The following is a 17,697-nucleotide window of genomic DNA, read 5'->3' on the forward strand; positions in this document are numbered from 1 at the left end:
CGCCCAAACAATATTTTAGTTTTTGATAGATGCGGGAAAGTGGACATAAGCTACCTTCTTATATCTATTAGGCCCCATACACACGATAGAATCCATCCGCAGATAAATCCCAGCAAATGGGTTTCTGCAGATAGATCCTATGGTGTGTACACGCCAGCGGATCTGTTTCCGCGGAGAAATCTCCTCTGGGATGGATTCCAGCAGATCGGATATTTGCTGACATGCACAACAAATCCATCTGCTGGAATCCATTCCAACAGATGGATCCGCTCGTCTGTACAGACTCACCGGATCCATCCGTCCAAAGGGATTCCCCGCACGCGTCGTAATGATTTGACGCATGCGTGGAATTCCTTATATGACAGCGTCGCGCCCGTCGCCGCGTCATAATCGCGGCGACGGCGAGACACGTCATCGCCAGAGGATTTCCGCGCGGATTTCAATGCGATGGTGTGTACACTCCATCGCATAGAAATCTGCGGAAATCTTTGAGAGGATTTATCCGTGGAAACGGTCCGCTGGACCGTATCCGCGGATATATTCTCTCGTGTGTATGGGGCCTTAGACTTGGTGGGGAGAACCTAACACCTGAAGTTTGAGGCATGTACACCAGTATCAACCATTGCAAGGCCCTGCACGATCTTACAATTTTATTTTATTATACTAAACCCTATGTGGAATGCAGAAAGAACAATGGGATAATAGAAAATACAGAAACAGCTGGAAACTTTGCCAAATAGATCTTGCCATTAGAGTCTTCTAGACATAATAAAGGTTAGCGGATGTCTCATTTTACCAGACCACAGTGTTAAATCGGTGTGCTTTAGGCTTTTAATAAAATGATAGAAGAAGCCGATGTTTTATTACGACTGTTTATGTAATATCAATGTTTTATTCTTCCCAGAGTGCAACTGTAACAATCATGCTGACAAATGCCACTTTGACCCTGAAGTATATGAAGCAAGTGGCAGAGTGAGTGGGGGTGTATGTGAGGATTGCACTGACGGCACCACAGGAACAAACTGTGAGCATTGTAAACCTGATTACTACAGGAATCCCAATCGAGACGTCAGCCACCGAGATGCCTGTGTTTGTGAGTAACATTCATAGTATGGCTATTTATAACTATTAATAATAGCAAACCTCCCAGCTTTCTGAGATGCGAAAGAGGGGCGCAATAGAGCACAATGTATGTAGGCAAAGGCGACACCCTACCACACCACCAATTTTGTGGACCAGGAAGAATTAATATGCAAAAATGATTGAAATTTTTCCTTGTTACCAGCTTTTTGTAATGACGAATGCAAAAAAATATAGATTGGGTGAAAAATGTATTGGAGTATATTAGAGTTCTACACATCAGCTCAAACAAGAAGGATATCTAAGGAGAAAAGAGAGGCAAAGGGAGCTTGTCCCAAAAGAGGGACAGTCATGCCAAATGAAGGACAGTTGGGAGCTATACAGTAGTGAATAAAACAAATAAAATCAAGAATGTTGCTTGCTGAATTTAGTAAGGTGTTTTCACTGCCTTGTGTGAAATATGACATCCTGGGCCAGATTCAGAGAGAAAAACGTTATGCTGCGGCAGCGTAACATATCCCATTTACGTTACACCGCCGCAGGTTTACAGCGTAAGTGCCTGATTCACAAAGCTCTTACCTGTAAACTTGCGGCGGTGTAACGTAATTCCACTCGGCGCAAGCCCGCCTAATTCAAATGGGGCGGGCACCATTTAAATTAGGCACGTTCCCGCGCCGATAGTTCTGCGCATGCTCCGTGTTCAAATTTCCCGACGTGCATTGCGCGAAATTACGGCGCCCTGACGTTTTTTTTAAATGCGACGTGCGTTACGCCGTTTCGTATTCCCGGACGTCTCACGCGAAGAAAAAAAAATCGAAATTCGACGCGGGAACGACGGCCATACTTTAACATGGCTGATCTAAAGATAAGCCATGTGTAACTTTGCGACGGGTAAAAACGACTAGCGTCAACGTACGGGATTGCAACGAACGCGCGGATCTTCGTGGATCGCCGTAACTAGTCATTTGCATATTCTACGCCGACTGCAATGGCCTCGCCACCTAGCGGCCGGAATAGAATTGCATCCTTAAGATCCGATAGTGTAAGTCAATTACACCTGTCGGATCTTATGGATATCTATGCGTAACTGATTCTATGAATCAGTCGCATAGTTAGGACGGCCGAAACACAGAGATACGACGGCGTATCAGGAGATACGCCGTCGTATCTCTTCTGTGAATCTGGCCCCCTGTATCTAAGTTATGTGGGAAAAGACTAAATCTAATTATGACTTGAACCTGACAAAGGTTATATGTTTCAGTAAATAGAAATTGCCCAGGAAGAAAGTAATGGTGTACAGACTTTTGAATAAACACGTTTTATCAGTGGCTCATTTATCTATGACCACAAAGATTCCAAGTTGTTCCAAACCAATGTTTAAAGCCGGCCGTAGACGGTTCAAATCTCGGCCGGTTCAGCAGGGAACGGCCAAGATTCGAACCATGTTTGGGCAAGCTGAATTTACACAAGCTGACTGATCAATTAACTTGGGTACAACCAGCCTAGGGGATTTTACATGTGATTATTGCTAGCGGCTATAATGGCTGCTAAAAGTAACCACTGTGTTCTGCCTGCAGGGATGGCTAGCCCCGCCCCCCGCTGGGGGGAACACAATAGCTCAGCAGGAAGGATTTCCTCATCAATGTTGGCAATCAAGTGATTTTCTTTCCTGCGACCAATGGATCTAGAAAATTAAATTTCTCCATCTATAGCTGGCTTAACAATGTAAACATAAAAATTGCCAAACATCCCCACCCCTTTCCATTACCTAAATGCTCCTATTGACCGGTGAGACAACTAAGGAATTAGGAAGACCTGAGTGGTGGTAAGGCAGAACACAGACTACAAGGCAACTGTAAAGATTGTGGTTGCAATTTTTCTTTAATAAAGCACCTTGGGATTTTAGATTACTCGAACATTCAGCAAGAAGTGCCTACTATTCACAGCAGCACATCCTTGCACATAACGCACAGCTAAAGTATCAAACTACAGAAAAGTAACAACCAATACCATTATAACAGCAGCAGCACAGGGCTTGCATTCATATTACTGGGTCAGAACCACAAGAAATGAATAAATCATTGCGAGAGGTCGGAGCAAATTAATCAAAATATCATCCAAAGGCATATACAGTACACAATTATTAGGAAACCTCTGATCACACGAATGCTTATTATGAGATCAAGAATAATGTTCATCTGAAACGTTTTGAAGTACAGTAACTGAAGACCCCATAGAAGTCTGACAACTTTTAAACAAACTTTTTCCATGATTTCTGATGGAATTTTTATTTAAAATTATGTTATTTTACAGCAAAATTAATTAGCTACTTATGTGACAATGCTTAAAGGGTCACTAAAGGATTTTTTTTTATAGCTAAATAGCTTCCTTTACCTTACTGCAGTCCTGGTTTCATGTCCTCATTGTTCGTTTTTGCTTTGATGTTGCTGTAATTCCTCTCTGTTCTGGACACTTCCTGGTTTTCTGTTTCCTGATTACCACAGTACTGGGAGATTTCTCACTGTGGTGACTAATCAAGGAGGTGTGTCTAAAACCCCTCAGCACCAATCCAGTTTCGTTTTGCAAAACCTTCCCTGCCCTCTATTGGCTCTCTGGCTCTGTACATCAGAGAACCAGGAAACAACAGCAAAAACGAAACTAAACTGTAGGCACATTATATGATTGTTTTTTATCTATTTATAAACATTTTTAAAAGGAATCAGTTAACTAGTATGTCTCTATACCCTGTAAACAGTCATTTCAGCAAAAAAAATGTTTTTCCTTTAGTGACCCTTTAACCTTTAATAGAGTGGGATCTTCTAATGTAATTGTCGTTCCATCTACCACCCTGAATAATGCTCTACAGCAGCCTTTCTCAACCAGTGTGCCGCGGCACACTGGTGTGCCGTCAGAGGTTTTCAGGTGTTCCGCGGGGGTCAGTGGAGAGAAGGCTGTCAGATGAGCTCTCCTGCCGAACTGTGAGAAGCTCTGTCGGCTTCAAAAATGAAAGTGAAGTGCAGAGGAGTGTGCTGTGCTCTCTGCTTCCCCCTAGAGTGCAGTACCCGGCTAAAGAGAAATCTGAAAAGGTACTGAGCTAGAAGCTACATTATTTTTTTTTAAAATGGCTTTATACATTTGTCTGTGTGTGTGTGCACATGTGACTGTCTCTGTGTGTGTGTGCACATGTGACTGTCTGTGTGTGTGTGTGTGCACATGTGACTGTCTCTGTGTGTGTGTGCACATGTGACTGTCTGTATGTGTGTGTGCGTGTGTGTGTGCACATGTGACTGTCTGTCTGTATGTGTGTGTGTGCGTGCACATGTGACTGTCTGTGTGTGCGTGTGTGTGTGCGCATGTGACTGTCTGTCTGTCTGTATGTGTGTGTGTGCACATGTGACTGTCTGTGTGTGTGTGTGTGCACATGTGACTGTCTGTGTGTGTGCGTGTGTGTGTGCACATGTGACCAGGGCCGGACTGGGAGTAAAAACCAGCCCTGGAAAACATTTCATACCAGCCCCATAGCATTATTTTACCAGCCCAACATCATAACGTCATTATTTTCTTGTTCATAAAAGAGAAAACCATACATTTTTTTGAAAAATTTAAAGAACGTATTATATAAAGATAAGACAGATATGAAAGCACATAGGGCTAGGGAGATATATATATATATATATATATATATATATATACACACAGTGGAACCTCGGATTACGAGCATAATCCGCTCCAGGAGAATGCTCGTAATCCAAAGTACTCACATATCAAAGTGAGTTTCCCCATTGAAGTTAATGGAAACGAAAAAAAAATAATCCGCATTGACTTCAATTGCATGCAATACCGCATGTGGCCAGAGAGCATCGGAGACACTCGGAAATGTCACTTGCCACTTGTCCCTTGTCACCAGATTCAGCATGTCACTTGCCATCCGTCCCCTGCCAACAGATTTAGTGTGTCACTTGCCACCCATCCCATCACCAGATTCAGCGTGTCACTTGGACTGGGTGACAGCAGGGGGACTAGCTGACAGCAGAGGACTGGGCGACAGCAGGGGGACTGGGTGACAGAGGACTTGGCGACAGCAGGGGACTGGGTGACAGAGGACTTGGCGACAGCAGAGGACTGGGTGACAGAGGACTTGGCGACAGCAGGGGACTGGATGACAGAGGACTGGGCGACTGGGTGACAGAGGACTGGGTGACAGAGGACTGGGTGACAGAGGACTGGGCGACTGGGTGACAGAGGACTGGGCGACTGGGTGACAGAGGACTGGGTGACAGAGGACTGGGCGACTGGGTGATTGGTTACAGGGGGGGCAGCAGCCCAATTCACGGTCCTAAGCGCAGGCAGATTATTGTTTGTTTTTTCAAATTACCCTTTTTTTTTTGCATTTAAAAGATAGGTGCAGAGAGGGGGGGGGGGGTTGACCATGCAATGGTGAAATAGATTATACAGTCCAGATTACAATTTGCAGGGGCAGCAAAGGTGACAGAGAAAGGGGGGTGCACCATGCAACCCCCCCCCCCTCTCTCTCTGTCACCTTTGCTGCCAAACTTGGACTGGGTGACAGCAGGGGGACTGGCTGACAGCAGAGGACTGGGCGACAGCAGGGGGACTGGGTGACAGAGGACTTGGCGACAGCAGGGGACTGGGTGACAGAGGACTTGGCGACAGCAGAGGACTGGGTGACAGAGGACTTGGCGACAGCAGAGGACTGGGTGACAGAGGACTGGGCGACTGGGTTACAGAGGACTGAGTGACAGCAGGGGACTGGGTGACAGCAGGGGACTGGGTGACAGAGGACTGGTGACAGCAGGGGACTGGGTGACAGGGGACTGGGAGACTGGGTGACAGAGGACTGGGCGACTGGGTGACAGAGGACTGGGCGACTGGGTGACAGAGGACTGGGTGACAGAGGACTGGGCGACTGGGTGACAGAGGACTGGGTGACAGAGGACTGGGCGACTGGGTGACAGCAGGGGACTGGGTGACAGAGGACTGGGCGACTGGGTGACAGAGGACTGGGTGACAGAGGACTGGGTGACAGAGGACTGGGTGACAGAGGACTGGGCGACTGGGTGACAGAGGACTGGGCGACTGGGTGACAGAGGACTGGGTGACAGAGGACTGGGTGACAGAGGACTGGGCGACAGAGGACTGGGCGACTGGGTGACAGAGGACTGGGCGACTGGGTGACAGAGGACTGGGCGACTGGGTGATTGGTTTACAGGGGGGGCAGCAGCCCAATTCACGGTCCTAAGCGCAGGCAGATTATTGTTTGTTTTTTCAAATTACCCTTTTTTTTTGCATTTAAAAGATAGGTGCAGAGAGGGGGGGGGGGTTGACCATGCAATGGTGAAAGAGATTATACAGTCCAGATTACAATTTGCAGGGGCAGCAAAGGTGACAGAGAAAGGGGGGTGCACCATGCAACCCCCCCCCCCTCTCTCTCTCTCTGTCACCTTTGCTGCCCCTGCAAATTGTAATCTGGACTGTATAATCTCTTTCACCATTGCATGGTCAAACCCCCCCCCCCCTCTGCACCTATCTTTTCTGCCCCTGCCTTTTGTAAATTGTATAATCTCTCTCTCTCACACCACCAGTGTACGGTGCACCCCCCCCCTCCCCTCTCTCTGAGATTATTATACAGACAGAGAGAGGAGGGGGGGCCCGGGGGGGTGCACCGTTATATGGTGAGAGAGAGTCGAGATGCAGTATACAGGATTTCATTCACCTTGTGCCCCAAGGGTGGCCGGCGCCGTTCACTTCCTCTGCTGCTCTGCCTTCACACTGTCACATGACTCTGCAGGAGAAACATAGTGGGCGGTGCTGGCGCCGCACGGGACGATGGGACGTTCCGTTCTCCTGCTCGGCTCCTCCCCTCCCTCAGGCACATGATGATCGCTCCAGTCCACACAGTGACACAGCGCGGAAGGAAAGTGCAGCGGCGAGCATGGCGGCCGCAACCCGCCGGCGGCCGGCCCGCCGCTGCTTTTTATTCACAATATGTGACATTAGCATGACACTGGAGTGCAGCTAGGCATAGGGCATGCGTCTAAATGCAAAATGCGGCCGCGAAAGCGGCCGCGAAAGCGGCCGCGATGGCGGCCGTGGCCCACAGCTGAGCTGATTAATTTGACTGACAGCAGGCGGCCTACCGGGAATTTTCCCGGGATCCCGGTAGGCCAGTCCGGCCCTGCATGTGACTGTCTGTCTGTATGTGCGTGCGTGCACATGTGACTGTCTGTGTGTGAGTGTGTGTGCACATGTGACTGTCTGTCTGTATGTATGTGTGTGTGTGCACATGTGACTGTCTGTATGTGTGTGTGTGTGTGTGTGCACATGTGACTGTCTGTATGTGTGTGTGTGTGTGCACATGTGACTGTCTGTATGTATGTGTGTGTGCATGCACATGTGACTGTCTGTCTGTATGTATGTGTGTGTGCGTGCACATGTGACTGTCTGTCTGTATGTGTGTGTGTGTGTGTGTGTGCACATGTGACTGTCTGTCTGTATGTGTGTGTGTGCACATGTGACTGTCTGTCTGTATGTGTGTGTGTGTGTGTGTGTGTGTGCACATGTGACTGTGTATGTGTGTGTGTGCACATGTGACTGTCTGTCTGTATGTGTGTGCACATGTGACTGTCTGTCTGTGTGCGTGTGTGTATCAGGTTTGCCAACTTTCAGTAAATTTACAAAGAGTTTGTAAAATCCATACTTTTTGCATTTGTCCATGAATGTCCGTTACAGACATGCAGCCTACATGTCCGCAATGGACATTCAAGGACAGATGAAAAAAGTACGGATTTTACAAACTTCGTAAATTTACTGAAAGTTGGCAACCCTGGTATGTATGTGTATGCATGTGTAAGCCTGTGTCTGTAGTCTGTATGTATGTTACTTTTAATCCTGCCCCCCCCCCCCCCATTCCTGTACCATGACAATGGATTTTGTAGGGCTTGTTTGATAGCAAGGACTGCTGCTTCTCTGAAAAGCAATCCATGCACAGATCGCTTTTCAGAGGCATTTGACAGGCCGTAAAGAGGCATTATGTTGCCTCTTTACTACCTGTTTTAAGCCCGTAAATGCAGCATCACTACACCGCAACCGTGCAATGCACACAGTTGCGGGGTAGTTGCAGTGCACCCCCATTCACCCTCGGTATACCTCCAGTTGCAGCCACAGCATGTGAACACCCCAGCTGCTGCCTCTGCAGCTAAAGGTAGAGAAGTTGGGGGTGGTAAAAACGTCTCAACCATGTGGTTTTACCGCCCCTTTGACATGTTAACAAGCCCTTGGTTCACATATGTGCAGCTGCATGTAGGGCAGACCATTCATTTCAATGGGCTTCTGTACCCACAAAAATGCAGGAAAACAAGTCCCCAACCTTCTTCTTTTTTTTTAATTGCACTGCAGCTAAAGCACCCGACATTTTCCAATGTGTGGGTGTACCATTAAAAAATTAATGGTACTTCTAAAGAGCAGAGCATTATTCTGTGTGTCAGGAATGAGCGCGATTTTGCGCGTGTTCTGCGACACACCATAATGTGAACCAAGCCTTGGACTGGGGTGCCTCAAGACTGAAAATACTTTTTAAGGGTGCCCCGACTGGAAAAAGGTTGAGAAACACTGCTCTACAGAATGATTCAGGTCTTTGGTCACCAACACATTTAACCTGAATGGAATTAACATGAAAGCAAACACTCCACTGAAATACAGTGCTATTAAAAGGGGAAATTATTAGAATTTTAATGTTTGTTTTTTTTTCAGCCTGTGATTGTGATCCAGAGGGTAGCATTGATGGTGGCAGCTGTGATCAAACAAATGGAAGATGTTTTTGTAAAGAAAATGTTGGAGGAGAGCGTTGTGATCAGTGCAAGCCAGGATTCTATCTTCTGAGTGCTTCCAATCCACTGGGATGCACAAGTAAGTGTCAAACATATCACCAAAAATGTTATTGTGTGCTATTTTTATTTTAACTACTAGGAAATCCTGAATACATTTTCCTATTGCAGAATTCTTTGCCTGATGCAGAAAAAAAAGCAATTCCAGATCATAGAAAGCTCTTAATCTTGGTGCTTCATATTTCCAATCTCTGAAGGGAGAAAAGTTATTGTTGCCTAGAACAATCAGTTATTTGCCCCCCTTCATGCCCCCATATTGCACTGAAAGAATATGACAGTTAAAGGGGTTGTAAAGGTTTGTTTTTTATTTTCTAAATAGGTTTCTTTAAGCTAGTGCATTGTGGGTTCACTTACCCTTTCCTTCGATTTCCCTTCTAAATGTTTTTTTTCTTTGTCTGAATTTCTCACTTCCTGTTCCTCCTCAGTAAGCTGTTCAGTAAGCTGTTCTGGCTGACTATCCACCACTCAGATGATGGTGGCAAGCTTACTGAAGAGAAACAGGAAGTGAGAAATTCAGACAAAGAAACAAACATTTAGAAGGGAAATCAAAGGAAAAGGTACGTGAACCAACAATGCACTAGCTTAAAGAAACCTATTTAGAGAATAAAAAAAAACAACCTTTACGATCCCTTTAAGTAGTAATATACATACATGGTTGTTTATACATTGTGATATGGGGTGATTAAGCTCAGTGTGGTAAAGCCATGTCAGTCCGAACTGTGCTTAAAGCGGTAGTTCCCCTCAAAAAAAAATTGAAGATTAGATTGATGCTCATTTTGTCAAGGGGAATCGGCTAGCTTTTTTTAAAAACGAAGCAGTACTTACCGTTTTAGAGATACATCTTCTCCGCCGCTTCCAGGTATGGTCTTCGGAACTGGGCGTTTCTTCTTGATTGACAGGCTTCCGACGGTCGCATCTATCGCGTCACGATTTTCCGAAAGTAGCCGAACGTCGGTGCGCAGGCGCCGTATAGAGCCGCCCCGACGGTCGGCTTCTTTCGGCATCTCATGACACGCTGTATGCGTCGGTCAGATGCCTGTCAATCAAGTAGGAACGCCCAGTCCCGACCATCATACCCGGAAGCGGCGGTGAGAACACATATAGGAAACGGTATGTACGGACGTATTTTTTTATAAAAAACAGCCGATTCTAATAGTCATTAATCTCATAAATGCAATGTTAAAAGTTTATTTTTAGGGGAACCTCCACTTTAAGATCATTCTGGCCCACTTTTATTAGGCAAAACAGAAAGGAAAATTCACATGTGGCTTTCCACTTAGGGGTTCCTCTTTTCTCTCTTTGGTCTCCCAGACCACGACTCTTCAGGCTCACTCGGCCTTTAGTTGCAGCACCTATCTGCATGGACCTACTCCTAGCCCCCTGAGCTTGCTCAATCTTCCAGAGACTTCCAGATTCCCTCCAGCCCTCTGGACTCACTATCCACATCAGCTTTCTCAGCCTCCGAGATCCACTCTTGGTCTTCCAGGAGACCACATAGCTGTACTAACTTTCCCAGTGCTGTGGAAAGAAATCCCCCCAACATTGGGTGCAATCTTCAGAAGGAAACCAAGCTCCCCTGACAAGGCTCTGTCTCTAAAATGGGAGCCCTAAGCTAAGATCAGGTTTGGCTTATAATGACTCTGCACACCTTTGCACACAACCTGCAGACCACCAGCAAAACTTAGACACATAATTGAAGGCTCCGCCCAACCCAAGATGCTTTGGAGCCTTCAAACTCCATGTTCCGTTCCCAGATTTCAAAATCTGCAGAAAGCTGGACAGTTTTCTCTGCTCATAAAATAAATACTCTGCAGTATCTAAAACTGGGTCTTTGAAAATGCTGTGTCATTTCCATATCCATTTCTTAAACTCATACTGTGACGGATCCTTCCAATGTCAGAATACAGGTATGTTAAGTTTAAATACGGATTCCAAAAGGTCCTTCTTTTAAATGTGTTTCACATCCTATGAAGCAACTAGAGAGAGAAACCAAGCCAAATTAATCTTTTAAGGTGCAGCAACAATTTAAAAAATCAAAATACTGTTAAAGTAATTAAGATTGTACAACATTTTAAAATTGTATAAAAGATACTATACAAATATACATAGATGCGATTACTATATAGAATGCCACCTCAGGCTTCTAATGAATTATGGCAGTTATGTTATTTACTATGGGGCAGATCCACAGAGAGAGTACGCCGGCGTAATTTCAAATTTCATGCGTCGTATCGTTGTTTTGAATCCTCAAAACAAGATACGACGGCATCTGGGTTAGATCTGACAGGCGTACGGCTTCGTACGCCTTCGGATCTAAGATGCAATTCTTCGGCATCCGCTGGGTGGCGTTCCCTTCGTTTTCCGCATCGAGTATGCAAATTAGCTATTTCCGACGATCCACGAACGTACGAGCTCCCGGGGCATTCCTTTACGTCGTTTCTAGTCGGCTTTTTCCGGCGTATAGTTAAAGCTGCTGTTTCGTGGCGTATAGTTAGACCTGCCATGTTAAGTATGGCCGTCGTTCCCGCGTTTATTTAGAATTTTGTTTTTGTTTGCGTAAGTCGTCCGTGAATCGGGATGGACGTAATTCACGTCTATGTTAAAAAAATGACATCCTTGCGACGTCATTTTGCGCAATGCACGGCGGGAAATTTAGGGACAGCGCTTGTGCAGTTCATTCGGCGCGGGGACGCACTTCATTTAAATGAAACACGCCCCCTAATCGCCGATTTGAATTACGCGCCATTACGCCACCAGAGATAGACTACGGCGCCGTAACTTACAGCGCAAAATCTTTATGGATTCGAACCAGGGACAAGTAAGTTACGGCGGCATAGCGTATCTTTGATACGCTGCGCGGGTGCAGATCTCTGTGGATCTGCCCCTATATGTTTTGACATAATTTTTTGGGGGCTTGAGACATAGGTCTATATGTAATTGCATTTACTGCATGTATACAGTATATGTATTGTATCTTTTGTGAATTTTTACATTCTGTAAAATTGTACACATTTTTGATTATTTATTATTTGCTGCTGTAGCTTTTAAATACCATTTGGCATGGCTGTTTCTATATTTTATGCCTACTCTTTGAAAAGATCCATGTGTACATTGTGTTAGCTATACTATATATGATCTTTCTTTGTTTAATTAAAGTATCCCCTAGTGGAAGGCATCCTATTTTAAATACCAATTGACAGAGGTACAAATATTACCAGTACCCCATACTTTTTTCTACATTTTCTACTACAAACTAAGAAATGATGAATAAATCCCATTTCACATAGCCTTCATTTTATTTTTCTAAAACTGTAAACCCTTTGTAGGACATACCAATGGATGAAAACAAGCTTTATCGATTCCTGCTTGTAGTACAGAGCACCTCCCCACGGCTCAATGTACTTTCGCTGTTTTGTATACCCCGCGTTTGACAAATTGCTCCACAGCTCAATGTGAACAGAGATTCCTCTTGCATTATATTGTGCACAGATGACTTATGTGTCTGCTGCTATGCAGGTCAAGCTGAGTCACACTGAGTGTTACAAAAAACCCCTTTCAGAGAAGAGGTGAACAGAGGTTCAGTATTATTCAATCATAGTTGTCAAAGTAGCCATATCTTTACAGATGTTAAATTCTGTAAGTAAACTCAAGCTTTCTGGTAAGAACATTTTACAGCTCACTAAGTGTACACCACTAGAGGGCAACAATAATCTACAAAAAAACAAACAAGTATTTACTGTGTAAAAAAACTGCTATGTAAAGTTTATAATTCAAGGATTAAAAAGTAAGTTTGGAAGATTAAAAAAAAAAGAGGTATGCATATAGGGTTAGTTATTTTTTTTAAAACTAATATATTAGATACATTTTCCCCCTTTATATATCATTCCAACTACAGAGGGAATCATAAAACCATTTTGTATATTGGTGTATTCTTAAACCATTGCCTTGTTGATTGCTCCATGTATAGTTACCGTATGTCTTGGAGCTATATCATTCTATTTAAAAAATAAAATACAATTCTAATACATTTAGTGATAGTTCATTAAATAACAGAAAGCAAACCACATACCATATATATCCTTATGTGAGTAGTATTTTGTTACAGAGATCTTAATCAGTGCTGGGACAATGTCTTTGGTGCCCAGGGCGAAGATGGCAAACTGCGCCCCCCCTGTTTTTAAGAGGCAGTGGAGGCCAATCAGCAGGCAGTGCTAGCGCAGGATGCGGACCTCCCATAAGCCCCCCCCCCCCGCAGTGGAGTCCCGCACAAGTGGGGGTAAGGGCAGGCCAGAGGGAGGGGTCAAGGGCTGCCAATCACAGATGGGCACACTGGGACTGAGCTGTCCTTACTGTTTGTGACACTGATGATCAGAAGGGAGTGAGTGGAATGAATGGGATGGGACAGGGGGTGGATATAAAGGCCAGTCTGTGGCTGAGGGATGCTGGGGGGGGGGGGTGCTGGATCTTTCTCATGTTGGTGGTCGCTGGCTGCAGAAAGAGGCATTGTGGCATTGTGGTAGAAGACACCTCTTCTTTCCTACCTCCCTTTCAATCGGCTCCATACAGCGCTTGTGGGGTCTCCTCTTCCGCGGGACCTTCCTCTTCCCGTCCTTGCCACTGCAGGCAGATGCCGCCTCCAGGTGTGCATGGACCGCTCCACTGAGCACTCCAGTGGTGGGGGGTGACGACCAGGGGGAGCGCGATCTGTGTCCCCGGAGCAGCGGGAAACATTTTGCTCCGTCTGCTAAAATCTGCTGCCCTTCACCTCCACCTCTCCTACCCCGCACAACACAGCACTGTCCCCGCCTCCTCCCTATCACACAGCCACGCTCTGTCCTCTCTCTTCACTGCCTGGCCGTGGAGCACACAGGAAATGTTAAACCACTCCTTGCCAGAGATTTTCTAGCAAAAACTAGCAAAGAAATTATGATTTTTACATGTAGGAGCAAAGTGTCAGAATTGGCCTGGACCTGAAGTGGTTGATTGATTTCTGAAGTGTGTGTGTCTATATGTATTTATGTCAGCTGGGAACCCTAGATCGCAAGCTTCTTGAGGGCAGAGACTGATGTGAATCTACAGCATGTAAAGCACTGTGTAAAATGACTGTGGTATATAATAAATACCTGTAAAAAAAAAAAGTATAGTATGTAGTTTAATGTTATTTCTTTTTGTTTCAGAGTGTGAATGTGATCTTCAGGGGACAGAAAAAGACCAACCTTGTGACAGTGAAACAGGACAGTGTCGTTGTCTTTCAAATGTTATAGGCCAACGGTGTGATCAGTGTGCCACCCAACATTGGAATCTTGCTAGTGGAAGAGGCTGTCAACAGTGCGGTTGTCATCCCAGGAACTCATATAGTCTGCAGTGTAATCAGGTACAGGGTGTCTTCAGAAAAGGCCAGATTTCCGTACTGCTAGCAGCTATAGTAAGAGGATTCGCCTCCATGTTAGAAAAGTGTCAATTATCAATATATAAACTAAAGACTTTTGATTGTAGGCAGCAATATTACGTGTCTTGCAAAGTTCCTGTTTTGGCAGTTTAATTTAAAGTCTTTCTAGTGGTTTGTGGAATTTTTTCAATTGTTATAATATAATATTCTACTTTGTTTAGGTAACTGCCCAGTGTTTATGTAGAGAAGGCTTCGGTGGTCAGCGCTGTACTGAGTGCCCAGTAAGGATGTATGGAGACTTACAGACTGGATGTAAAGGTTTGTATGTTATACTTGAACACTACAGCAAAAAATGCTAAACCTTTCATCCAATTTCTTAATTGTTGCATTTGTAAATTTCAAAGGTCAGTAGAAAGGAATAGTGGGCCAGATTCACATAGAAGTGCGGCGGTGTAACGTATCGTAGATACGTTACACCGCCGCAAGTTTTCATCGCAAGTGCCTGATTCACAAAGCACTTGCAATGAAAACCTACGCCGGCGGCCTCCGGCGTAAGCCCGCGTAATTCAAAGGGGCGTGTGCCATTTAAATTAGGCCGGACCTACTGCGCATGCTCCATTTCGAAATTCCCGCCGTGCTTTGCGCGAAGTGACGTCATTTTTTCGAACGGCGACGTGCGTAGCGTACTTCCGTATTCCCGGACGTCTTACGCAAGAAGGAAAAAATTTCAAATTTCGACGCGGGAACGACGGCCATACTTTATACAGCACATACGTGTGCTGTGTAAAGTTAGGGCACCAAAAACGACGACTAACTTTGCGACGGGAAACTAGACTAGCAGCGACGTAGCGAACGCGAAAAACCGTTGTGGATCGCCGTAACTCCTAATTTGCATACCAGATGCTGGTTTACGACGCAAACTCCTCCCAGCGGCGGCCGCGGTATTGCATCCTAAGATCCGACAGTGTAAAACAATTACACCTGTCGGATCTTGGGGCTATCTATGCGTAACTGATTCTATGAATCAGTCGCATAGATACTCTGAGAGATACGATGGAGTATCTGAGATAGTGGTAAAAAAAAGCACTTGTGGGTTTACCATTTTTTTTTGTATAATTCTCCTTTAAGGGGGCGTGGCAGGGTGTGTGTCCTATGCCTACATAATTTTGTTAAAAAATGTCCCTCGTTCCAACCTCATAAAGTTGAGAGGTATGGAATGGAAGTAAACAAATTGGATACATTGGTACAGCTGCTGCCTCAAAGTGCTTGCATAACATGTCCTTCCTCACTGTGAGCCCAGAAAGCTACACTAACTTCCTAGTTAGATTGGAGATTCTCTTAATTTGCATTGATTTGATGCTCACTTCCTGTTTTTGCTAGAAAGCGAATATATAAATTTCTGTAACAGAGATGGCAAAAATACCCGACAGGGGTTATAAATCTCCCTTACTCTATCCAAAATGTTTTGCCTATAGATATACTTTAAGTACATAGAGTGCATGACTACAACACAGACCTGTCTACAGTACCAACTTAAGCTGGCTGTCAACATCATCAACACACATGTTTTGACCTCAGGCAATGATCCAACTACTAAAGACATCTATCCATGCAGATCTGGCAGACATCCAACATGTAACTTTTATCTTGGGGGAAATAAATGCTTATTAGCTGTAATATTCCAGCTTATATGATGTTCCAGACAGTTTCATCACCATCTGCCCAACAGCACATAAAACGTATGCCCTAGGAGAAAAGTGCAATAGAAGTATAATTGAAACAAAAAAAAGTAAGTTTAGGCTACAGTGCTTCAAAACTTAGAACCAACATATGGCATTTCATTTTACAAAGCTCCATCCTGTCAAGGCACCTTTAAAGGTTTTGTTAGGGTCCCCAGGAGGTTTATACCATAATGTACTAGCATGCACTGCATATTAGCACATAATGGCAGATACACCTGCCAAACGCAGCCTTCCAGTGCTGCAATATCACATCTCCAAGAGGCCCTTGCCCCTTCCATCTCCACCTGGTCTTCCCGGTTCGTGCTCTCTGGATGCTTAAATGGCCTGGCCATAGTGATGTCACTGCCACACATGTGCAGGGAAGTAGCTTTGCAATAGCACAAAGCAGGTGCCATAAACATGTTCTGAGCTTTGCATGCACCGCTCAGAGTACATTACCGCTGACAGGTCAGCAGAGACATTTATGAAAGAAGAGACCATTAAGGTCTTCTGTTTTTAAAAAAAACCCTGCCTCTCAGTATTTTTTTTCACTATCTAAGTTCAATATCGCTTTAAGTATTCAGGAGCCACTATACTATGAGGTGTTACTTTTTACTGACTTTTAATAAATATCAGGTACATTCTGTATAAAGCAGTTGCTTTGGTTTTTGTAGTGGGAAATCAGGGATGTATCCATTTACTTGTGAATGCTGCTGTAGTAATTCTTTTTACTAAGACGTTAAAATCAGCTAACAGTTATATCTTCTTTTCATGTAGCGTGCAATTGTGACTTCCAAGGAACCACTGATATTGGTTGTGATAAAGCTGGAAAATGTTTGTGTCGTCAAGGCGTTATTGGAGTACGATGTGACTCTTGCCAAAGAGGATATGCTAACACATACCCAGATTGCAGACCATGCCACACCTGTTTCCAGTTTTATGACAGTGAGTTTAGAACTCTTGGCACTCAAATGCAAGCGCTAAGAAACACAAGTACATTCGAAGGGGGACAATCCGCTATAGACTTTGAACCTCGGCTAGCCATGTGCAGAGATGAACTTCAGCGTATTCAAAGACTATCAAGTGGGTCAGGTGTCTCAGACAACGAGCTTTTACAGATGGAGAACCAACTGGCAAAGATGAGGTAAGACGGGTCCTACACCTTATTTATTGGCAGAGGAGCTAGCAGTTACCATGCTTACTTTTAGAAATTAATAAACTAGACTGTAGATCCTGAACCCAAATACACCAGATTTCCCTTTTTCAAGTTGTTGTACAATGTTTCTGTCTGGTAGAATTTCACCCAGCAAAAATGTTCAACTACAGCTCATGGTGTAGTCAGAAGAACACTAGTATATGAGAACTCAATACAGAGCATGTTTTCTCTCCTGATCTCCCCCCTTTAAAAATATTGGGCTACAGAATTAATATAGGTAAATCTTCAACAGGGAATTTTTGTTTACCATAAAAGTGTGTTTTTTTTTTCAGTTAGTGTTTACTGCTTTTGAATGATTGCCTGCAGTGGTAAATAACGCAAATATTAACTACTCAAGAATTAATAATGATACATAAAGTATCTTACTACAATGACTTTCTTCTGCAT

General features: G+C 44.6%; 1 protein-coding gene across 2 annotated transcripts in view; it reads left to right on the plus strand.

The window, feature by feature from the left end:
- Window positions 1-17,697, plus strand: part of LAMB3 (laminin subunit beta 3) — a 110,743-nt gene that overhangs the window by 61,431 nt on the left and 31,615 nt on the right. For both annotated transcript variants that reach the window (XM_040337520.1, XM_040337521.1), the window contains exons 10-14: window positions 905-1,093; window positions 8,851-9,006; window positions 14,162-14,358; window positions 14,595-14,691; window positions 16,872-17,238. In XM_040337520.1, coding sequence (XP_040193454.1) covers window positions 905-1,093; window positions 8,851-9,006; window positions 14,162-14,358; window positions 14,595-14,691; window positions 16,872-17,238 — 1,006 coding nt within the window. The remainder of the gene's footprint in view (window positions 1-904; window positions 1,094-8,850; window positions 9,007-14,161; window positions 14,359-14,594; window positions 14,692-16,871; window positions 17,239-17,697) is intronic.

This window comes from Rana temporaria, chromosome 2 (assembly GCF_905171775.1).
Source record: "Rana temporaria chromosome 2, aRanTem1.1, whole genome shotgun sequence".
Classification (NCBI taxonomy): Eukaryota; Metazoa; Chordata; class Amphibia; order Anura; family Ranidae; genus Rana; species Rana temporaria.